Genomic DNA, 25,975 nt, shown 5'->3' on the forward strand with positions numbered 1-25,975 from the left:
TGAAATCTGAAGACCAGTTAGCCGACATCTTGACTAAGGCCGTCTCCGCAAAGAATTTCCAAGAAGTACTGGGCAAGTTAAGTTTTGGAGATCCCGTCACTTAACTTGAGGGGGAGTGTTGGAAAGAGATCCAGAACCATCTACACAATCAAAGGAGAATATTATGCATTGAATGAGAAGATCACGGGATATCTCTGCCGCTAATTAGGAAGATTTGATTAGGGCAAGATCTTACCTTGTATAGACATAATTCTAGCCTATATATCTTGTAATACACTCTTGTGAATAATTAAGAAATACAATTACCGATTTCTACATTGCACACCGGTTCTCGTTGGCGTAGAGACGCGAGTGCATGCAATGCGTGCGTGGTGGAGCCGCGTGCACATCTTGAAGCATTGGCCATTCCTCCTAGAACGACGGACATGAGACAAGACAAACACGCAACTTGTTTTGTTGTAGTTGCTCTAAGCTATTTACTTCTATGCATTAAATACACATTTACATATTATCTTTGAGAAATTGTTAGATGTAATTCTTAGTGCATTAAGTTATGGATAAATAATTCATTTTATTTCATAAAATTTTGAAATGGGTTTTCTTTTTTTAGTACTGAATTCGAGACATCTATTTCTTAGACAACAGAAGAATATTGACAACAAAAAACGCTTTATTTTGTATGTGTTGACCAACTTATAAAATGAAAAATATCCAGAGTCAAGTGTATCAAGTTCCAATCTATCCGAATTTGATTTATGAATATAATATTGTCATTAAGAAAAACTCATTTTCAGATTTTACAAACTCATTTTTTAGATTGTAACTAAAAAAACTCATTTTGTTTGCTTGAACGGAAAGAAAGAACAAGTTAGGTCCATCGTCATTAATTGATGTAATAGCACTGAAATCCCTTTCTGATCCCAAATTTTACTAAAAAGCAATTTTCCTGTATAGTAGTAGTACAAGTCAAATAAACTAAAGTAAAGAAATTAACTCCAAAAATATAGTCAAACAATCATTGTTAGCGGATTACATTACATCACACATTCTCACTGAGAAAAAGTAAAAATAAAAAGAAAGCATTGAATAAAATAAAATAAAATAAATGAAAAGCCATACATACTCACACTACTCTCCACTACTCTCCACTACAAACATTAGAGTCTCTCCTGGTACTACAAGAACAGCGCGACGTACAACTGAACTATGCAGAGACCGATCCGCAAGAGAGAGCCATGAGCAGAATCGCAGCCTGCTCTTCCTCCCTTAGTTTGCTCATCAGCTTACTTGATCTCATGAATCGCATCTTCAAAATCTCTCCGACTTTGCTGCTCCGATCTTCGCTCCTCTTCTTTTTCCGGTTTCCGGTATCCAATCCCAGCCTCTCTCTCCTCCTCTTGTTGTACTTGATTCCGCACGCATTGCACAACGACTACAGATTCGACCGATCAAAAATCAAAATCAGTGTGAAAATTAAATCATAAGAAAATACTAGATCGCATTTCACCTTAGGTCCGTGAGGACCGCCTCGCCAGAGAGGAGTTCTGGTGGTGCGACAATCAGTGCAGATTTTCTTCTCCTCCGAAATTTGTTGCTGGATATTCAGGCAAATTAAAAATTAAAATAAAGATGATCGGAGAAAAGTAGTAAAAATGGCGATCAGTAGATTTGTCACCTTCAGATCCATGCGATGATCGGATGAATGATTCTATTCGATCTACAGATTTATTTAGAGTGATGAATGAGTCTGTAATTTTGAGTGGTAGTGTGCTTGTACTCTTTTTTGGGATAGAGAAATGTAAAATAGTGAGATGGAGACTAGTCAGACATACACGAAACCCTACCTGACTTTACCCTTTTTCTTTTATTGACGGTTTTGCCCTTATCCTACTTCCAAAATTGCAGTTATCTGCCAATGACACTCAAAATTGGACCGATAGGCTTATGGACAAAGCTATTGATTCATAGTTTAATCGAGCTGAACGATCTAATTACAGGTTGGATTAACGTAATGTTTTAAAAATCGGACTGGTAAGCGAACCGGCGTCATTACTGGTTCACTGGTCGAACCATTGGTTGAACCGGAATACTGTTTATATATATATATATATATATATTTATTTATTTAGTAGTAAATAATAAAATTTAATCAAATGTTTTATCAATAAATATTATAGTATTATACATTTAATAGTATTATTATAGAAAACAAGTCTTGTACTACTATATTAGAATATTTAATGACGTTAAGTTTAAATACAATAATAAATTATAATACACAATATTAAAAACTAGTATTAAACTCTATGTATAATTATAAAATCCTATATTATAAAACATTAGTGATTGTAAAAGTATAATTAAAATATAAGAAATATATTAAAATTAACAATTTCTTAAAAGAATATATAAAATTAAAATGAAATATCTTAAAAGAATATAAAATTAAAAAGAATATATTTTTAGTGAATGATAGAATTTTGTTAATTTTTTATCAACAAATATAATTAAATATATAAATTATACTAGTAGTAAGTTATTGTAAATAAAAAATTTAATATTTATGTATAAAAATAAATAAGTTCATAGTATTATTTTCAAAAAGTAATGCGGCAAAATAATATTATACACAAAGATATATGAATAAACATAAATTAAAAATATATATTTAGTAAATACTCCTAGTATATAATCAAATAGTAGTAAACTTTTAATATAATTAATCACATAATCTTAATATACATATATACGTATTAAACACGGATTATTAGTTTATATAGATAAATATTTCGTGTTTAACATATGAAAATCATTTATGTTCATATTACTACCAAGAAGTCCTTGTGGTGTAGTGGTAGAATTGTTGGTAAGTTCACCGGGAGGTCTTGAGTTCGACCCCTATTAAGGCCAAAATTTTAGAATAAAATTTTGAAAAGCATTTGAACCGGTTTCCGGTTCCCGGCCAGACCAGTCCGACCGGCCGGTTTCGGCGGTTCATGGCGGTTGAACATGTCACTGGTTTTATAGTGCTAACCGGACCGGACCACCTACCGGTTCGCGGTTGAACCAGTCGAACCGGCTGGTCCGGTCCGGTTTTTAAAACATTGGATTAACGTAATAAATTTTATCATTTTGAGTCGTCCGCTAAAATTAGACTAATTCTAAAAATAGAAAATTTTAAACCAATACTAACCATACACATCATTTTAAATGTGGATCTCACATTTTACTAACACTACCTTCGCCACATTTTCCCTTTCTTTCTTTTACTTTACCAATTATGCATTAAAACCTATATCATTTATAACTTTATCTATTTTTTGTGGGAGTATAAGATGCAGACTTCAAGATATGGGGAGGGGTTTGAGTTACTTTACTCATGTTATAAAATCATATGTGAGCCCCTCCCAGTATACTTTATTCCTAACTACAAAAGCCATCATAAATAAATTCCAAAGAAAAAAAGAAAATTAGAAAGTGTGTATGTTAAAACTTAAAAGAGGAGAATCGCATTTAATAGAAAGAGGGCATAGAAATATGTTGATATGACAATGCAATAGAGTTGACATTCTTTACGCCATTGGGATTGTGATGTGGAATTAAAATTTTGCGATATTTGAATCTAGTTGGTAGATTGCCAGTCATTGGATCAGTTTGATTTTACTATGTCAATTTGATTTTTTTTATATTTCTTTTCCTATATTTAAATGATGGATGTCTTAAAGTGATATGGGATGATTTTCAATTACTCATACTCCTTAATCAAACGACTAAAGTAGCATATATAGTATATTCGAATAAGACATGTTTCTGAGACCGAAAACATTATTCTCTCTATTCAATGTGATCTTTCTTCACCCCTATTAAATATATAATATAATCTACTACTCCACATGATGGATTTTTAGAAGAAAGGGTAAAAAACAATGACACAACATGTGGCAGGTTGTTACTCAGGTTGTGGTATGAAACACAATGGTCCATAGCTCTTTCCACTTAAAGAAACACTTCACTATCTATTGGGTTATATTAAGACTTTCTAAAATGTACAGTACATTCTAAATTACTTTTACTTTGTGAAAATATTGAAAACATAGTTAGATTAACCTAGCTAGTAGAATGATCGACTTTATGAATCAAGTTAAGATTTGTCTCCCCATCGATTGGCCACGTCGGATTGGCCTAGAAAGTGAAAGATTACGAATCACGTGCAAACAAAATTTTCAAGATCAAACTAATTAACCTACACCTAAAAGTGGCATACGTGTGTGTATACTTCAACAAAACATTATGCTGCCCTCACGAAAAGAAGACTAAATACAAAGTGCAACTTTCATGGCAGTTTTGCGTTGCATCACAAAAGTTGTCAAAACTAACAGCTCATCGCGAACCGGCTGATAATATCACAATGACCCTCTGTAGTATTCAACAGCCATAGATGGCTAAGCTAAGATGAACTGCTTCTCTTCAACTGTGACTCTAACTTGCAGTTCAAGGACTCTGATGACTATTCAACTAGCCAGCTCAGAAACACTTTTGAGCATAACGGGATAAATATAATGCCTCCTGTAAATTTTAACATCTACGTACATTACATCCTTGCTTACTGAAATTTGAACAACAAAAGTATATACTACTCCATAAAACAAATAAGTGGATTAAGACTTTACCTTCAACCAAACTTGAAACCCCCAGAAGGAACAGGAAGATCACCACCTCCAAAATTGAACCCATCTTGTGCAGCATCACCAGAGACCAACTGCTCATCGTCTTCCTCTAACCAGTATGTTTCAAGTATCTTGACTGCCTTCTCATAAATTTCATTATTATCGTGACTTTGAAGATTTTCAATCTTCTCCAGACCCTCTGCATCATCAATCATCTGAGCAAAAACATTCACGTCTCCGGAGTTCCCTTGATTTTTGTCTGCTTCTCCAACCTTCAAAATGTTTTCAAGACCTTCTAAGCACACCGTGGCAATTCTTGGGTCAGGACAAATCAGGAGATCACAAAGTGGCTTTATACACCCCTCACGTACCAAGAACCTGCCACATAAGTTAACTCAGCTTCTGATGCGGATTACAATCAATGATAAATGCGACAACATTGATAAAATAATTTACTTGATTTGCTCATGAGTTCCACCAGAAGTGGTATTTGAAATAGCCCAAGCAGCTTCTTTCTTTATATCAAACTCGGCAGTTTGAAGCAAAGTAACAAGAGGGGCAATGAGACCGGCCTCAATCATAGCCTGCTCATTCAGTGCAAGACCTCAGTCATTAACAAGGAAAGGATAATCTGATATACTTTAACAAATAGACAAATAACAATATAGCCTGATTCGTCAAACTGAGCATTCTTCCACATGAATGGATGATAATGAAACAAAACAAAGACAAATGTCCCAGCACTTCAGTTAATATTCCAAGAAATGAATTCGATCTCTATTTCTTGCAGTGATGTTTGAGATAGTCCAACAGGCTTCCTTCTTAATGCTTTTCTTGTAATTTTGTGTCAACAAGTTAAGCAAACAAGGAAGAGCCCTATTATCAATGATAACCTGCAACAGACGAGTTAACCACATTATAAAACTATACTACCTCCGTCCCTTAAAAATGGAAACTATTTCCATTTTAGTCCGTCCCTTAAAAATAGAAACTTTCAAATCTTTATTTTAGGAAGTGGGCCCACAATCCACTAAACTACTTCCACTATTTTCTCTCTTCCTCTCTCTTACTTTACCCATTTTTCTTTCCCTATCTCTTACTTTACCCATTTTTCTTTCCCTATCTCTTACTTTACCAATTCTTCTACCTTATTTTACCAATTGTGCATTAAAACCCATTTTGTTTCCAAAAATTCTATTTTAAAGGATGGAGGTAGTAATGCCAAACTATAGTTGCACAACAAAAATAGGGGTAAATGTAAGGAGAAGGGCTCAAAGATAGCTCACAACAGACAATAGTTTCGCAAAGACAAGAAAATATGCCATAGATCTTTTGCAAGTGTGCCCAAAACTTCATAAAATAGCTTTACAATTTACAATATAGTGATACCCTTCTAAATTCTTGATTTCATTTATTTCTTCTTCCAGTGCCTCTTATGGCGTGCACAAGGAGTGTGCAGGTTTAAAATACTACAAGCATAACTTTATAACCACATAACTTATCCCAACAAAAACAACACTCTCTTGCCAGAAATTAAAATAAACAAATTCAACTGCAAACCTGAGTTTGGACATCGTCACCGTCACAATATTACCAACAGTGCGCAGAGCAGGAACCAAAACAGATGGAGAAGGATGCCTAAAAGGACAGAAACAGTTAAAGAGACCAGTCAAGACTAAAAAGTTCTGCCAACCCTAAGCACATTGTATAGGAATAATATCATATGAGTTGTAACTTACATTAACAGCTCAGCCAACCGAGAGCACACGTGAGCGTCGATCACAGCTTGGATTTTATCATTGGTGCCATCAGATAAATATGAAAGTGCCCAGCACGCATCCGTGAGGACTTCCTCATCAGTCGTATGTATAAGATGTGTAAGAGCAGGTAGTGCTGGTTTCACCTGTCAGTGAACATAAAAAAATGAGAGGTTGAAATCAAGCAAACATCATACAGAGGCATCTTGATTAATATAATGTACAAACCAGCTCTCAAACTGCGGTTGTGGCTTTCACCTGCAGAAATTTGACAGTGTCCATGTTGCGTTCCAAAGCATAGATAGCTTTGCCTGATCACTAAATTGCGCCAGCAGAGGTGCTAAAACTCCGTAACTAAGCACAAGATCACGACACTTTGGTGAGTCACCAGCAACATTTCCCAGTGGCCATAAGCCTGAATAATTGTCAATGTTTGGAAAAAACATGCAGTCAGCAACACAACTGAGCAATACTCAGATTAGAACTGGAGCAGAATTTAAGTCCCAAATAGACCGTATAAGCACTCACTTATAAATTTTAAGTACCTGTTCACGGACATCATCACTCGGAGAACTAAGAAGTCTCACAAAAATGGGAACAGCATTATGGTCAATCACGACTTTTGTATGCTCAGATGTCCCAGAGGCAATGTTTGTGAGCGCCCACGCTGCCTCAAACTAGAATATTGGGAAAGCTACTACTTGAGAACACATCATATGAGCATATTTATTAGGAGACAAACTGCACAGAATTATTCGACAAAAGCTTAGACCTGAAGCTGAGGATAATCATCTCTGGCAAGAAACTCCACAAAGCGGGGAACTACTCCAGACTTTATTACTTCCTCAATCAGCGGATTCCGCTCTGTCCAAACAAAATTACCATAATAAACCCAATGACCTTCAACAAAAAGAAATATACAGATAGCAATCAGGAGAAAATCTCCTAAACATGAAATATTTGCTTACCTATCGAAAGAAGCTTGCGGAACTGGGTCGTGGCTTCAAGTTGCAGAGTAGCATCATCCGACCAAATCCCAGCAATCATTCCAGGGAGACTTTGCAACTGGAGAAAGAATACAAATACATCATGATGTATCATGTACTGTACGTTTCACTTGATCCACCAAATTAATTTAATTACGACTTACACAACTGTCTACAAGCTATATAGAACTCAAACTCAATTGAATCACTGTTACGGACTCAATTCCCACATCGGTTGTGAGGACAACTGATGTGGGGTATATAGACTAAATGAGCTCTCTCTCCTAACAGGCTAGTCTTTTGAGATGAGTTCTCCTGTTCGGTCTGTATCAATCACATACAAGCAATGTATAGGGAAGATCACTCCCAACATCTAGAGAATTTTTGATCTTATTCTATAACTTGGAACTATAAACACAAGGAACAGAGTGACATTAAAGCCTTTACTGTTAGGCAGCAGCTAATCAACAATCAAACAAAACCACTAAATCCAACATGATCGGATCAAAAACCCTAAAGCAATCCATTCAAAGTCAGGAAAAAGGAAACGATTCGGTTCAATCAGGTGATGGATTCTACCTTCTTGTCGAGCTGTGGAACAGCGACTGCAGGCTGGAATTGCTGCGGCTGAAGGCCCTCGCGCCGCTGCTTCTGCAAGTTCTCCTCCCTCTTACTCTTCCGGATCTCCACCATGTTATCCTCCCGGCGGCGGCGGCCTTCCTCCGCGTCGACGGACACCTTGTACCGGTTCCGGCGGACCTCCGTTCTGGCGCTCGGCCTCAACGACATTGTTCCGACGCACCAAAAGGAAGGAGAAATGAGAGAGTGCGAGCGAGCACACCAGTTAATAAGTAAACGGCTTTTCTCTGACGGATTATGATTAATTATAATTATAATTATAATTAATTATGTCCAATTGATTCGTTGAAAATGGCTTCATAGTCTTTAATTTCCAGGTTCGGTCTATCTTAGGCCCAAGTAAATGGACAACGCCCCACCTGGCTCGGAAAAAAGTCCATTAATAAGATCACGGCCCAAGCAAATGGACAACGCCCCACCAGGCTCGAAAATTCCATTATGAACATCATCACTAATTTGAGTTAATTGTAGGGGTGTTAAAAATACCATAATATTTAAATATCAGACTCTTTGTATTGAAAAGAATGAAGTTTAGTTATACCGTAATTTTTGAAACAGCGTGATACTAAAAAAAATATGATAACAATATGAATTTTCATATATCGATGTGTATCTCGAAATGTCAAAATTTCTGTATGTACCGTAAATTACAATAAATACCGAAATTTACTATATATCTCATATATAATGACATCAATATATGCCTTAAAATGGTACTCCATATTGTGAATGCTGAATATATATTTTTATATATATATAATAAATATATTTATAATACTCTTATATAATGGTACAGTAGTATACCATACCAAAATCGGGTATGTCATAAAATTCGGGCAAAACATTTTTATCCAATGTCACAGTTTTTTTTATATTTTTACACTAGGGGCTTTGATAAACTGGTAATGCCTAGATATAAATACTTATATGACTATTTTCAAGTGTTTAGTATCGTAGTTAACATATCATGTAAGCATGTGTTATCCCTCTATGGCTCATCCAAGCCCGCAGTTTTTTTCTCAAAATATAAGGATATGTATCTCACAAATTTGGTCGGATAGCATTTATGCCTTATTTCTTGTCTACCAAATAACAACGAGAAAACCCTTATTTGAGCTTATCTTGACACGAATCCCGTATTTCTTATCTTACTTTGCAAATCTTCTTATGTGTATGCAATAGACATATAAGTTTCTTAAGAATAAAAATACTACAAATATTTTCCTTATTAGTAGCTTTTAGTTGGAGTGACCCAATGTGCTAGTCCAAATCTCGAATGCTTTGGGTTATGATTGAAATCTTTACCTGATTAACCAGCTATCCAAATAGGCTAACCCAGACTCATTGAACCGGCCTCTTTAACATCCAGATAATACTACTTTTAAATTACATCATATCATTAAGGGCACCCGCAACACGGCGCGCCACCGTCCCGCGTTTCGTCGCGGAGGGACGGAACGCTCGCGCGACGCGTTGCGGCATATCGTCCCTTCCCGCGACCCGTGCATGCGAGACACGGGACGGGCTGTCACGCCACGCGCCGTGGCGCGCCCCTGCGCCATGCGTGACACCCACTCGCCGGCCCGCGAGTGGGCGTCGTCACGCTGACGCAATAAATCATTTTTTTTTTAAATCGAATTTTTTAAAAAATACTTTTTATTTATAAAAATTATTTTTATATTTAAAAACAATTTTTACAAATAAATGAATACAAGAAATTCGTAATAGCCCATATATATTTGATGGGCTTGCGGATTTATGAAATCATTCTTGGTTGTTTCTCTTTTATAAAGGACAAAAACATTCTTGGTTGTTTCTCATTTATAGAGACATCCTTGAATGTTTTATGTCTTACTTTCGATGTGGGACAAACTCATTCTTGGTTGTTATTCTTTTATAGAGACATCCTTGAATGATTTTGTCCCACATCGAAAGTGAAACATAAAACATTCAAGGATGTCTCTATAAAATTGTATTTTAAATTATGTCATTTTTATTTTTTAGGATTTTAATTATGTCTTTTTTTATATTTTTGAATTTTAAGTTGTATTTTTATTTTATGTTGTAATGTTATTTTAATTTTAATGAAGTGTGTTTGTTTTAATTGAATTGGGTTGGAAATAAAAATAAAAAATGAAATTGAATGAATAGTAATTAAATGGCCGGTTAAGGGACGGAGCGTTGCAGGTTCTGTCCCTTAGTTAAGGGACGGAGTAAAAAAGTACAGTGGGACCCTCAAATAGTAGTTTAAGGGACGGTGGGGAGACAGCGTAGTGGATGCTCTAATGTCTTTAAAAATCATTCCATTTATCACCAAAAAAAATTATAACTGTGCTTATTAATGGCTAGGTGGAAACATTATGACAAGCAAATTTATAATCTAACATGAAATTATATTAAGCATACCCAAACCACTTCACTTATGAAATCAAGTTTAGGGAAATAAAAACCTTCAAAATATTTCAGTTCACTTAAGTGGGGGATGGTTTAGGCCAAGTAATTAGTAATGGTATGCATATTTTCTTCATGTTCAAGATAGCTGCGCCGACAAAAAAAGATACAGACTTTCGGCCAAGGGGAAACTTGGCTTCAAAACACTTCAAAACCTCCTTACCTTTTCAGCCCACTGCCGCCTGCACTCAAACACAGCCAAATAATCAAATGGTATTTAATCCCACAATTTTCTCACCACCTCAGCATCTCTACTTCCTATTTTTATCAAAGAAAAATATACAAATCTGTAATTTCAAAGATGGAAACAGAAGAAGGTGGTGAAATCGCTACTATAAACTATGGTAGCAACGAAAGCGATGCTGCTGAGATCTGGCAACACACACACACTGGAGAAATACTAACTGAATCCAGTGTGAGGAAAGCAGTAGCACGAAGGGCAGTATATGGGTCAAGCCAACCGCGGAGAAGGGGTAGACAGCTCAGAATTATTAACAACAACAGACGACCAAGTAGACTCAGCAAAGTTAGCCTTGCTGATGAACCTGAAAAAAATTAGCAGTATTTCTCATATGAGTTCAGAAATATTTAAATAGTTGTAGCATATCATTAATTCTCTTCTCTCTCACATAGTATAGGAAAGGTAATTGCATTAGTTTCAATTTCTGAATACCAAAATTATGTGATAGTGATAGTGATAGTGCATTGTTGCATATTGTGGTGCTTAATCTTCTCCGTTTGACATTCCTGCAAAAAGAAATAAGATCTCAGAAATGGCAGTGTCCAATAAGATACATTTTCAATTTTTGGTTGGGCTAAGGCAGTTGGGTTGGATTAGCCCACCAAGGCCCAAGCCATATGTTGAACTGGCATCCCAGCCTGCCTAAGAGCACCCACAATGGGGCGCCCGATGGCGTCCATCGTCCTCGGGCGCGGACGATGGCACCATTGTGGGTGCCTGGCATCGGGCGTGCCCGATGCTCATGGCGGATACATCGTCCGCAGCGTATAGCACGGACGATAGCCTATCGTCCGCGCCATCGTCCGCCGCATTGTGGGCTCCGCGGACGATGACAAGCGGTTTCATTTTTTGATTAGCCGGTTTTTAGTGTAACTTGAATCGTGTAACTTTTTCTGTAATCAATATTCGCCGGTTTTTAATTACTCGTTCTTTTTTTATTAATTTTCGTTTGCATACTATATTTGAAAATATTTAAATTAATTAAACAAAACAATAGTACAACTGATGACGTGGCGCGCCTTAGGGCGCCACACTGCAGGTGAAGGGTAGAAGGATAAAACTGATGACGTGGCGTGCCTTAGGGCGTCCCACTGTTAATGGTCTAACTAATAACCTCAATATTCGTTGAAAATCAATTGATTTAATATAAATGTCACTGATCCATGTTCGTTATGAGTCCTTAGGATGATCTATAATCTATATTAATACACTCTTTAAATAGAAAATTACAGAATCAAATAAAAGAAGTAGCCATTCAAGATTTAGTCTGCAATACAAAGTGTCCGAATCGGCATCGTCAACTTAATCAATCACAAAAAGGATAAACTATAATGATCGAGGCTAGCACGACACTGTAATAAACTATTATAAAATAACGCAAATAAATGCATTTAAATAACTACTATAGTATATTTCACATCCCAAAATCATCACCTTGTCAAAAATATGGAAGGCAGCGGGTGGCCAGGTTTGATGAGGATCGACATTGTGAACGGAGCCAATCGATCCGAGTCGCCACCGATTCACGCAGCAGCGAATCGGTCGAGCAAGGCCGCGAAGCGCCGCAGCCGCCAGATGAAGAGGAGGAAAAGGGTAGCCGCGTATAGGTTTTACGGAGTTGAAGGTAGGATGAAAGTTTCTATCACAAAAGGGTTTTGTTGGATCAAGAAGAAGTGCTCTGAGATTATTCACGGCTATTGAGTTTTATATAAGAGGAATATTATTCTATATGTACTTCCTTATTATTCTACATACTATTTTTTTTTCGTTTTGCTTAAATTGTTCTTACATTATAGTAGTACATTAATTAATTGTTGTGGTGAATGTTGGTCTAAGAAAGGAATTAATGTACAACTAATATTTTATGCTCCTATAATGTAATCTCTCTCTTTATTTCTCTTTTGTTTGTGGAAAGTACGTAATAGTACATTTTCTTATATGATTGTTTTACATTTGTTATCTCGTGTTTCGAAGTATACTGATACATCAGGAGTACATATTATACTTATATGCATTTTATTATAATTTGCTATTAGCACATTAACGAGATAAAAATACAAGATAAATTATTTTTCTAAAATATTGGAAAAGATATCATTTAAGACTGATATTTAAAATTATTACTCTTGTTTTTCTAGAAGAAGAAAATTTCAGTTGTTAATTGATGTTATAATTGTTTCATTATATAAACATTTGATGCTATTTACGTATTGTTATTAATTTATTGGCATACTTGACCTAAATTATTACTTATTTTTATTATTTTTTAAAATGAAAGTTGTAATGAGTAATGAAGGCTATGAATAAAATCACTGTATTGCCTGTTCAACTTGATTTGGTTTAAATACAATTAATTAAGAATCAAATACATTCTCTTTGGGTATGGTCGTATGGAAGAATGAAGCGACTTTAAATCTATGTGTTAGTTGTTCCACTTTCAAGGTACCTACAAATCAGCATGAAGAATGTCTGTAGATGGATACCTTTGGTATAATAAGCTAGGAATCAATACACTAACACTAGCCTATTTAAATTATTATTGATTTAATTAAAAGGACTAACCAAATTAAATATGTCACGATCGCATTTTGCTAAGGATAGCGAAATCGGGTAAACCGCGACTAACAAGGAGGATAAAAGAAGCGGGGAAAGAAAATGAGTAGAACTTGAGAAACTTGCCCAACGACCGATTCGAATAGATATCATAGAAAAGAAGCCAAATATACAATTACATGGTCTTAGAAATAGAATAAACATCACAACAATAAATTAGAGTTCGATGGTGAGGTTCTAAGATTTCTCATTTCACAAAAGAGCAGCGGAATAAGCCCATACTAAACGACTTCGTGTATGAAGACACGAATCGTGGGAAGATCCACTTGATTATTTAATAACATCGACTCCAATCATTACTCCATCCTCTTGACGTTCAACATGCACATTTATAAATACATGCAGGGTTGAGTACAGGAGTACTCAGTGGACACATGTCGAAAATCAAAACATACATTATATAGTTGTCATCCATCAACAGTATCACACATGGGTTTTTCTTAAAATGGCCAAGCATACTAAATTCTTTTGTGATCTTAAAAGTCCGACTGCAGTCTAAGTTCTCCATAACTCTCGCCAAATCTGAGAAACATGTACCGTGAAGGTGGCCACTTTCAACGGACACCATGGCCGGCCAACCTTAGATGGCTCACAGCACCTGTGCACGTTATTTCGAACAGGATTTGCGGTCCTATTGGGAACCGATAGGCCTCAAAACAAATATTTTATGGCATGACAATAACTTGAAAATAATCACTGTTCCATTTTGAGATAGGTGATTTCACATAATTTTCACAAGTATTTGCTTTATATCCACACTATAGTGATGGATATTAAAAGAAAACCCATATGATATGCTTATGTCTCAACTCAATTACTCACTTTGGTCTCACTTGCCATTGAGCAATTTATCCTTTGAAATTAAATAGCGTAGCGCTAATTAGTACTTGAACTATTTCTCTTGAAAGAATGCATGCATCCTATTGGATAGTAACTATTAATCTCGGTCCAGCATGGAATTCTCGGCCTAAACTATTAATTTCTAGGCCATCTTAATTAATCAAGTCCGTCCGTCAGGCTAAATAATTTTCGCCCCAAATCCTTCATTAGCTCACTGCCCCAAATTAAACAATAAGGTGGCCCATCATAAAATAGACTCTTAATTAATTCAAATGGGACTTAGCCCAATAATTAAACTGGTCCAGCAACTTTATTTGCCTTAGGCCCAAAGCAGTGACCCATTTACTCACCTCCTCCATCGTGACTTTCTCCCTAATTTCACATTCCCAATTTGATTTCTCTCTCAACCCCTCTTTCTTCTCAAAATTAGAATCCCTAAATTAAGAATGAAGCACCGGCGCCTACTTCCTCTTTCTTCTGAAATTCACTCGCCACCGAGCTCACCGCCGGTCCTCTCCTTTCCCGGTGGTGCTCCTGCAGTCTCCGACGGAGTGACCGCTATGGAGGAGGCATCGCCTCTCTCTGCGACGATTTGAACATCGCCGGCGGGCAGCGCTGCTGCACGCGCCGTCTCCGGCTCTCTCGCTCCCTTCCACGGTGGTTCAGCATTGCTGCCGGAGCACTGCTGTCGTTCCCTCCGCGAGGCAGTCACACCCGCGTCGGCTGCCTCCGTCGAGATCCCTGTCGCTACTCCGTCGGACAGCCCATTCCCTAAGCTAAGTCCTCTCCCCTTTCCCCTTCTACTCAATTTCTTTTGAGTTCTGGCACCAACCATGTGATTTAAAAGCATTGACTATGGTTGTGATCGAATTCTTAATCTTGTGACATTGATTATTGTATCTTGCTCTTTGGGGTTTATGGTAGAAGCTCCCTATATTGTGGTCATAGTGTTCTAAAGTTGTGATCTTGAGACTGAGATTGCTTGGTCTTACTGTGTGATGTTGATGCCCACTCTGCTCCTCACTCCGTCGAGCTGCCTCCCTTTTTCAGATTCCATTCTAACCTCTTTTGCGTAAAATTGCAGGATTCCTTGGTGTCCAAGGCTGTCCAAGGAGTAGTATTGGCTGTCAACTTTGGAGTGCGGCGGCTGCTCAAGATCGAGAAGGGGAAGAGGAAGAGGAAGATTTTGCATATGTCATCTCTTCATCTCTATTGGTTGTTTCTCAAAGTGGCTAAGAGCATCATTAACCCTGGATCTGAATCAGGCCACAAGTCTCATCCACATCATCATTCCTCTAAATTTGAGTCTCAGACCACAACTGCTCTAACCCTGCAGGCCCCAACCCGAGCCGCAACTAATAAATGACACTATTCACAACTTCAACATATTTTACTCGTAAATGCAATACGTTGAACAATTCAAGCCGGGAAAATACATTGTTCAGTCGAAAAAAGAAAATTACAAATCCTAGAAAAAATTTTTATTAAGCCCTAGAAAATAAAAATTACAATTCCTAGAAAAAATATTGAAATAATTTAGATGATAGAAATGGAGAAATTGGTGAAAGAATGTTGTAGAAATGAGTACAAATAGGCAAAAAAATATTTAAAAAAAAAAAAAAAAAAATTTTTTTGGAGGTTTGCGGCCCGTACCGAAACAATTAACCCTAGGCCGGGCCCCCTGGAGTGTCCTCAGGCCGCAACTGCGGCCCCGGGACTGGCGGCCCCGGGACTGGCCCAGGCTGCAATATCCGCTCATCCAACGCAACGCCCGGGCCAGGACTCGCTTTTTGCGGCCCGGCCCCAAGCGTTAATGATGCCCTAAAAGCCTATTCCTAGTATTGTACTTGTAGAATGTAGTTGGGTAATTTTCTTTGTCTAAGTGTAGCCTCTTTTAAGAGTAGACTAGAGTGTATGTTTGTAGGAAATCTCCTCATGTACGCATGTACTACCCGTATATAATTCCTCTAAGTATTTATCTAATAAAAGTATATCCTCTACTTTTATTCTTCAAACTTAAATTTCCTTGCACTTTATTTCTTCCTCCTTGCACTTTATTTCTTCCAACAACACTAATACTTAGATTACCCCAAAGTCGAAAATACACGAGGATTCTACGATTACACGTCTTCTAAAGGAAATTAATTAAGCTAATAAATCTGATTTATCTCAAAAGAAATGAATGAAATTTCGGGGCGTCACAAAATATGATGATCACTATGGGCGGCTGTGTGAATATTCATTGTACCTGGAGTTTAATTTAAGTTAAATTAATGTACTGTAATAACTACATCAGGCCATTTAACTCTTTCACATAACTATGTATATATTGGAAAGGATCAAATAAAACTCGTATAAGAAATTAGTACATAGTAAGAATTAATCCACATCACCACCCGCTGGGAGACTTTCGGCCTTAATCCGCAAGCCCGGTCAAGCAGGATTAATCCGATTCCGCCGAAGTCGGAACACCTGTGGTCAAACAAAAAAAAGAATTAATCCACATCATTCGAATGATAAGATCTATGATTATTAATTAGGGGGTGTTCGGTTTAGAAGATTGTATCCGAGATTCAATTTGTAGTGTGTTTGGTTCATGAGATTCAACCCCACAACTCAATCCTAGATGGATAATCATGGGATAATTAGTCATAGCTAACCCCCTATGACTAAAATAATCCACATCATTCGGTTTCCAAGATAAAATAGTACCAAAATATAATATATGATTTAGTTGTGAGATTATTTTAGTCATAGGGGATTAGTCATGACTAATTATCCCATGATTATTCATCTAGGATTGAGTTATGAGATTGAATCTCTTGAACCAAACACACTACAAATTTAATCCCGGATACAATCTTGCAAACCGAACACCCCCTATAAGTACTAATTTATACTTGGGATATTGTTCCCTAAAATCATGAACTTTGGCTAAAATTTGGTATTTCCCACGAACATTAAATTTGGCATAGAATATCACAAACTTTGCACTTTGTTTGGTATTTCCCACGGCATGTCTATCACCATATTTGACTAACGGAGTCTTTTTTTTATCTTACTTGACACAATTAAATCAATGTGTTTTTCTACGTGATTTTTTATCATACTTGTTATGAACTTAAAAAGTGGTTTAAAATATCATAAACTATATCACGGTTGCCAACGTAAAATAAGATTTTGATGAAAAATATCTTATTTGGGTAAGTTTGGAAAATACCAAACAACGTGCAAAGTTTGTGATATTCTACGCTAATTTTAAAGCTCATAAAAAATACCAAATTTTAACCAAAGTTCATAATTTTAGGGACCAATATCCCTTTATACTTATACAACGAAGGATACATACACATGTAAATGTTTAGGGCTGGGGAAAAATACCAAAATGCCGAAATACCGGCCTTATCGTACCGAAAAAATCTCGAAAATACCGAATTTTTGGTATACCGTGATTTTCGATACGACATGATACCTTACTGAAATATTTCGGTAAGGTAAAGGTATGAATTTTTATATACCGCGGTATACCGCGACATACCGAAATTCGGTATATACCGTAAAATATGAATATAATAATATATAAAGTATTTTATATATTTTTAAATTATAAAGTTTATTATGAAATATAATATAATATGAATAAAATATACTAGTATTTAATACCCCGTATATTATTTAAATTACTATAAAATATAAATAGTATTCTAAAAACTCAAATATTCACTTTTCATTGATATTGAAAGTAAGGTATACCACAAAAGTATGGTATACCGAACTTTGGTACGACATAACGAAAATGAGGTACGATATCGGTATGAAAATTCTCCATACTGAAAATAAGGTATACCGAAAATTTTGGTAAGATAAATGTATGATTTTTTCGCATACCGAATTTACGGTAAGGTATACGATATGGTGGTTTCGGTAAGGTATACCGTATCTATCCACCCTAAAATGTTGTTTATCGTAACCAATCTATACGAAATTTGTACTGCGCTATAGTAGTATAGAAAAACAATGTCATTTTATAAGAATGGAGGTACACATTTATCAGTTTTTCGACCCTGCCATTTATTTCCACAATGAAAGTTGTAATGAGTGGAACGAAGACTATGAATAAAATCACTATATTTGACTATGAATAAAATCACTATATTTCGGAATTCAACTTGATTTGGTTTAAATTTCTTAAGAATCAAATACACTAACGTACAACCTGATCAATTTAATCTACTATTCACGATTTAATTAAAAGATATACAAATATGACGATCACTATGGGCCGCTGTGTTCATATTATATTTTGTATCTGGACTTGAATAAAATTAATTTCCATGTAATAACTACATCAGGCCATTGTACTCTATTCACAGAATTATGTATGTATGTATTGGAAAGGGTCAAATAAAATAATCAAATGTATAAGAAATTAATAAGAATTGTAAAATGTCCTTAATTGCAAACCGAAATTATCAGAGTTAACAAATATATCACCAACGTCCCAAAATTAATTAATTCTCGACAAGTGACAAACACATGATATTAAGACTTCATAACTTAATTAGCTCAAGTCTAAAGTACACCATAATCAGCCAATTCTGCCAGCTCCCCCGTTATTAATTTAATTTTATTAATTTGTATACTGAATACTTAAGTTAATTATCCGCCAATTTCATGGTAACATCCTAGTGTCTTCCCCAAATCAAATTAATTACGTTATTAATATATAAAGAAAATTACCATTTAAATTATAATTTTTGGTTGATTTCAGGATAATCCCATAATTTATAAAATCAACTAATTAAATCATAACTTTAGTATATTTCTCCATTGTCTCATATAATTAAAATTTTAATCAAATTTGTCATTTAAATCACAATTTTTAGTTATTTGGTTGATTTCTGGATGGTTTAGCACCGCATATATTATGGTAGTCTATTTCTAGATGGTTAATTATATAGTATGTAACATGTGAAGATATGATGACAAAAAATTTACAAGTCACAGCAAAGTTCATCGAAATTTTAATTAAATTGAGAAATAAAAAAAATATAATTTAATTGAATGACTTTATAAGTTATGTGATTCAAACCTCCGATCATCTCATATACTGTCATATATTTTGATTATTATTAAATGTTTAATGTTATTTATTTTGCTCAATATATTGAATAATGAAGCGGCCGTGCTAGAACTGTAGTTTATAGCAGTTACTATTAATCTATTAAAACCAAATTAAATGCTCTAAATTTTGGTCTCTTCAAAATGCAGTCAGTGAGCGCTCTTGGCATTCAAGTATCAGAATTGTAAAATTCAGTTTTGAATCATTTGTTGCACATTTTTAAGTATATAAGTATTCTGCGTCAAATTTAATTTTAATTTTCATTTTTCAGTTGATGATTTTTAAACCATACGTGATATATTATAGGAACCAATGTAGAATACAGCTAAGCCTTACAAATTATGCTTAGCTGGATTATTGCATTTTTCCTCTTCTTAATCAGCCACCGATTTTTACCTGCATCCAAAGCTGCCCTTCTATCAAATTAATCGGTTTTCTGTTCATAATTCTCTAATTTACTAATTATTTTTGTCGTTGTAAGAAAGTAGATATATTATTAGTAGTATTATTTATATATGACAATTGGTAATTTAATTTTCTAGTTCGAACAAACTAATTAGGCATAGTATCACAACTAAAATTGCATGAATTCAAAGTTTGTCATTATATATTCAGTAAACTTAAAAATATACTATGTAAGTACAGGTGCAATTAAATTCGACTTTTGGAATACTATATGACTATTTTATTAGTCAATTGTTACTTAGGGCATCCGCAGTGCTGCGGATGTCCGGCGCCCTTCCCAGCGGAATTCCCACTGCCACGTCATAATGACTTCCCACTGCTCTGCCACGGCATAATGACTTCTCACTGCTCTGCCACGTCATAAGGACTTCCCACTGCACAGTGGCGGAATTCCCTTGCGGAATTCCCGACGGAATTCTCACATTAACAAAAATTCACAAATTCACAAATTAACCAATTTCCGGAAGTAAATAATTTACGGAATTAAAATTTCGAAGCGAATACGGAGAAAACGACCACACTTTATTTAAAAAAAAAACATACTTCAAAAAAAAATTAAATGCAAAAATCAGAATTCCGTGCGGAATTCCGTGACAGTCCACGCAATGGCGGACGTCGGGACGGAATTCCGTGGAAGGGCGCGGACCTGCGACGTCCTCATGCGAATTCCGTATCCGCGCGTGTGTGGCCTAATGGCGGACGCCCGCTACGGAATTCCGCCAAATCCGTGGGAATTCCGCGTCGATGTCCGCAATTGCGGATGCTATTAGTTTCCATAATAAGCTACTGAAGGCAGGGGCAATTTAGGGAGAAGAAAACGTGCTATGGCCGCGTATAGACGCGTCGACAGCCAGACTTCGCGCCGCCCATTTTACTTAAACACACTTTTTTCCACACAACACATCACAATTCACAACCACCCTTAAATTTCAAAATAATAAAACAAAATATAAATATAATGAGGCATCTCTTTCCAACACGCTGAGACCGCGTAACGTTAACTAAATTCCAATCGCAAACCCTTCTCTATAAATAACACCACATTTTGCCATCACGAAACACTCTAATTTTCACACACACAAATCACAAAGAGGTCCAACGCTACTAAAAGAGGAATGTCAAGAAAGAATTCAATGAGAAGCCGGAGGGCATGGGACGTGCTCCGGCTAGCTCTGCTGTGGGCCCGGAGGGGCGGCGCATTCAGAAACCGGATGGCGATAAACATGCAGCTGCTGCAGAAGGGGATCAGGAAGCTCCGACACTCTCACCACCACGGGACGCCGCCGGGTGCGCTCGTCTACGGCGAGCGTGAGCTGTCATTCGACGACACTCCGGTGATACACGTCAAGATGCACCGCCCTGCCTCGCTCCGATTCATGATCCCATGCATCAAGCCCCAAGTGGACTTCGACTACGATTTCGACTTTGACGATGACGAGATTTATGGCTACGGCGGCGCTGCCGAGGAGGAGGAGGAAGAAGAAAAGGTGATTGGAATTGGCGAAGAATGTGACGAAGAAGTTGATTTGAAGGCGGAGGAATTTATAGCTAATTTTTATAAGCAGATGAAGCTTCAGAGGCAAATATCGTATTTGCAGTATCATGAAAAAAGATCTACAAATTGATCTAATTGGAGTTGTGCTGTTTCAGTTATCCATTGCGGATGGATTTTGTTTTGCCAATTTTTGGATTCTTTTGTCGTATTTTTGTAGATATACATTTTGCAGAAAATAAGTACTGGAATTCTTTTGTTGTTTTTCTCATAAGCTCTCGGTATAGCAGCAGCCAGAAAATCAGCATATATTATGAAATTCAATATTTGTAATAGGACTCCATATGTTTTGAAATAAAATATTTGTGCTCATATTGTTACATATAATTAAGTTATCACGTGGCTAAATTAATCTCGCTAATGATATATTATTTCTAATATTGGAGATTGATTAATTGTTAACTCATCATTTAATGGTTAACTACAACTAATTTAAGACCATAGGATTTTAGAAATCTTGTGGTCTAAAATTTGTCACGTGTAATTTTCATTTTTATTTATTAAATCGAAAAAGATAAAAAAAATTACCAAATTAGGGTTTTGGATGAAAATGTCAATATAGTGTTTCGAAAATATCAACACAATGCTTTGAGAATATTAACACATTGCTTATATTGACATTCTACCTGAATTATATTGACATATTTTATATACTATGTTGACATTTGTTGTTGTATGAAAAAATTGAAAATTTATGATTTTTTTTCAAATTTTGACATCGAAACATATGCAGGTGAGATCTCGTTAAAATCCTTTTGAAATTATCTTTAATTTGATATATGTTGTGCGAAAACATAATTTAAATCGAGAAAATTATATGCGTTTTAAAGTTATGCGATATTTTTCAAAAGTTAGTTATAACTAATTTGTTGTAAATTGACCTTAATACTCTTATTGACGTTTTTTTTATCGTATTGACATTCCGGGGCTGATGATCTAGGCCCTTGATTTGAATATCTAATGAATATTATTTAATTATAGTTAACAATTAAGTATTGAGTTAGCAATATAACACTCCCCTTGAATTACTATAAATCTAAGACTTTATATGACATGGCTACCATATTATTGGTGGTAAAATAAAACCAGTTTCCAAGGTCATCCACGTCATTGTCTCATAAGTATAACCATCTCTTAACTATCTCATTTTTTCACTGTTCATGCGTCTATTGCATTTTTTACTTCATCTCTTAATTAAGAGATACAATCTGCGACCCTCTATCCCTTGTCCATCTCATCATTTCACTACATGGTCCCACTTTTATTTTGATACTAAAATTGATAATTTTATTAAAAAAACACAAAAATTACATAATAAAAAAATACGAAAAATAAATAATTGAGATCCTAATATTACAATTTATTAAAATTCTAGAATATTGAGATCCTAATATTACAAGTTATTAAAATTCTAGAATTACAATTTATTGAAATTCAAAAAGTAAAGGGCTCGTAGAAAATTATGCGCGAGATCAGCTAATGATTGCCAAATTTTGTCTAAATGTGTTTGACTAGATCTTCCTGGGGTTGGGTGTGGGCGATAGCATCGCGTGCCTTTGCCCGAATAAATAATTTATCATGCATAGTAGGGGCGGCGCTCCCTGGTGAGGTGGACTACTTGCGGTAGAGTTGTCGGGGTGTCACCGTCGAATCAATTTTCCACAGCTGGTCCTTCGTCGTCGACAATCATGTTGTTGTGCAAGATTATGCACACATATATAATGTCGGTAAGGTGGTCCACAACCCAACTACGACCCGGGGCTTTGGTAATGTTGAATCGAGCTTGTAAAACCCTCATTGCTCTTTCCACATCCTTGGAGCAGCCTCTTGCTTCCGCGCAAAAAGAGCACGTTTAGGGTCTTGCAGCCTGTTGAACGTCTTGACAAAGGTTGGTTACTTTAGATAGATACCGTTGGCACGATGGTACCCATGTTATATTGTCGGTTATTAGAGGTGAAGGCGATGGCCGACGCTTTACCTTTTAAAACATCATGGAAGGTCAGATTATATTGATAGAGCACATTGACATCGTTGTTCGATCCGAGGATTCTGAAAAATGCATGTCAAATCCATAGGCGGTAGTCGGCGATCACCTCTAGTACAATTGTGGGGAGGTTGCCTTTGTGGCCGCTTGTGTACGATTCCCTCCACGCATTCGGACAATTCTTCCATTACCAATGCATGCAGAACGCTGTCAAGCATCCCGAGAAGCCGTGCATTGTTTCGTGAAGTAGAAGTAGGAATTGACAATCAACAGTGTTTGGACTCCGGAGATATTTGCTACCGAAGGCTGCATGAACGCATCTGCAGAAATGAATAAAACACTCGCTGCCAGTGGTTCCCTCATATGCAAGTACTCGTTGACTAGATCCGACGTTTGCCCAGTTGCGAGCTGGCAAATTGCCATTGTAAACTTTTGAAGCGTCGTGAGACTGGGTTGGCCTATAGCGTCAGGTCCTTCTTGGAGGTACTCATCCCGAGCCGCCAAAATATTTTCAATGCGCACAAATAAGTCCCGGTGCATGCGGAAATAACGACGGAAGAATTCAACTCACGAGGGAAGTATCGTCGGGTTGCTTTACAGGAGGGTTGGCCGCGACTTCCTCCCTCTGTCGATCTTCTTCTAGCGATTCTTCTATAATTTGCCGCATTTGCTCAAATGGATCCATAATTGATATAAAATTGAGAGAATAAAATTTTATTGATGTGGAGAGTAGAGTGGATGAGAGTGAGAGAAAGTTTTGGTGGTGTAAAAAAATTGTGTGAATGATTTCGTATTTACAGAGGAAATTGGGATGATTTAAAAAAATGAAAAAATAATTTGAAAAACAGGATCAAACGGGTAATTTTTTGGGAAAATATTTTTTTTATTTGATTTTTTTTGGATTAAAAAAAAACAAAGAAAACTATATTAGAACGGTCGAAAAATGACACTCACTCGCGGCTCAACGAGTGGGTGTCATGCAGCTTTCGCAGCGCACCACGTGGGGAGGGGCGCGTGGCGCGCTGTCTCGCTAAAACCCCCTCCACCGTGCGCTAGCCTGCGAGACACCATACCCGCAACGCGAGCTCGTTGCGGGACGAGTTCACGCCCTCAAAGAGCTGCTTTGTGGGTGCTCTAATCTCAAGTGTCACTAGTAAAATTACTCGCAGATAATAAAAGAATGTACTAGTAATGTATTCTATGCACTATAGTATAATTTTTCACTGTAGTTTGTTTTGTTCAATAGAAGCTTATGGTATTTTAGAGAAATAGCTTAACTAGAAGTATTTCTTTTATCTTGCCGGCCCAATTAAAACTAACGTACACAGAAAATATTGGGCTTCGTATCAAGTTTCAAGCTATTTACTGGGCTTCTAGTGATGTGTAAAGCTATTTACTGGCCTTTGTTTTTAAGTTTCAACAAAGATAATAATGCTGAACGTCTATGAGATATATTTGAGGATTGCTTGTCTACCACCCCCATTCTGCCACTCTTAATTAGTGATGCGGTTGAATCTCATTAGATTGGCTTAGTTATTAATTTTAGTTAAACGCCTTGGTTATTCAATTGATTTTAGATTTTGGATTTTAGTCTATTTTATTTTTTTTATAACCTTATATATTCACAATTTCGGAAAAGAGTGATGCTAAATGGCCATAATGTGGCCGGCCATAAAGATTTAATTTAGTCCATTTACATGTATAAAAAAATTAGAATTACCGATATAAACTTATATGTGTGAATGGACTTGTAAGTTGATACTTATATTTGAATTCCATTACGTAAAACAAATTAATATCACGAATTACTGTATACGTTGAGTAACAATCAAGAAATGACAGTAGTAATAAGTTGAGCAAAAACTACGAAAGAGCAACACTAACATGTTGAGCAATATATAATGAAGATGATATAAAAGTAAAATCAAGTAGTATTAAACCAAAAATTTGAAAAAAAAATCAATTTTTTTGTTATTTAATTAATTTATGGCTGGCCATAATGTGGCCGCATAGCATTATTCTTCGGAAAAATATGATTTTTTTAAAGAAAAAATTGCAATACAAATGAAAAGTAGATTGAGAAGCGAGAAGTGCGGATGGGCCTTGAAAATTGTGTGTGTTGCAGTCTGTGTTGCGAATAAAATCATGTGCTCTTTACCTATCGTGGGATCCACAACCTTGTCTAAGGAAAACGATTTTCATTTTATTAATTTTCGTATTAACTGAATTTTCATTTTTCCAATATTATAGTAATGTACTGTACTCCCTCCGTTCCCTCATAGTTGAGACGAAACTTTTCGACACGGAGTTTAAGAAATGAATGTTGAGTGTATTAAATAAATAGATAAAAAAGTAAGAAAGAGAAAAATGTAAAGAGAGTAAAGTAAGAGAGAGTAAAGTAAGAGAGAAAAAAAAGTTACTATAAATGGAAAAGACTCAACTATGAGGGAACTTCTCGAAATGGAAAAAATGACTCAACTATGAGAGCACCTGCATCGGTACTCGATGCTAAGGCGGGCCGCCGTGCAGCTGTGCTCTTGCCGACGGCACGGTCTTGCTCGATGCATCGAGCACCGCCGTGCCGCTAAGCAGGCTGACGTGTCGCGTTCTGATTGGCCAATGACAAAGCCGTTGGCATTTTTCTTTTTTTTTAAAAAA

The 25,975-nt window shown here is 36.2% G+C and overlaps 2 protein-coding genes and 1 pseudogene across 2 annotated transcripts; 1 reads left to right on the plus strand and 2 right to left on the minus strand.

Moving 5' to 3' along the window:
- Positions 1-971: 971 nt before the first annotated feature.
- LOC121793828 (GATA transcription factor 15-like) lies at positions 972-1,831 on the minus strand. The gene is made up of 3 exons (XM_042191865.1): positions 1,676-1,831; positions 1,508-1,594; positions 972-1,432 (listed from the first exon to the last, which is right to left on the minus strand). Exons 1-3 carry the CDS (start codon positions 1,685-1,687, stop codon positions 1,205-1,207), a joined length of 327 nt encoding a protein of 108 aa, XP_042047799.1. The 5' UTR covers positions 1,688-1,831; the 3' UTR covers positions 972-1,204.
- A 2,359-nt stretch (positions 1,832-4,190) lies between these two features.
- On the minus strand, positions 4,191-8,264 carry LOC121794466 (annotated as a pseudogene).
- A 12,565-nt stretch (positions 8,265-20,829) lies between these two features.
- LOC121793822 lies at positions 20,830-21,660 on the plus strand. The gene has a single exon (XM_042191859.1). The coding sequence runs from the start codon at positions 20,897-20,899 to the stop codon at positions 21,404-21,406; it is 510 nt and encodes a 169-aa protein (XP_042047793.1). The 5' UTR covers positions 20,830-20,896; the 3' UTR covers positions 21,407-21,660.
- Positions 21,661-25,975: the final 4,315 nt, after the last annotated feature.

Source organism: Salvia splendens, chromosome 3 (assembly GCF_004379255.2).
Source record: "Salvia splendens isolate huo1 chromosome 3, SspV2, whole genome shotgun sequence".
In the NCBI taxonomy this organism is placed as follows: Eukaryota; Viridiplantae; Streptophyta; class Magnoliopsida; order Lamiales; family Lamiaceae; genus Salvia; species Salvia splendens.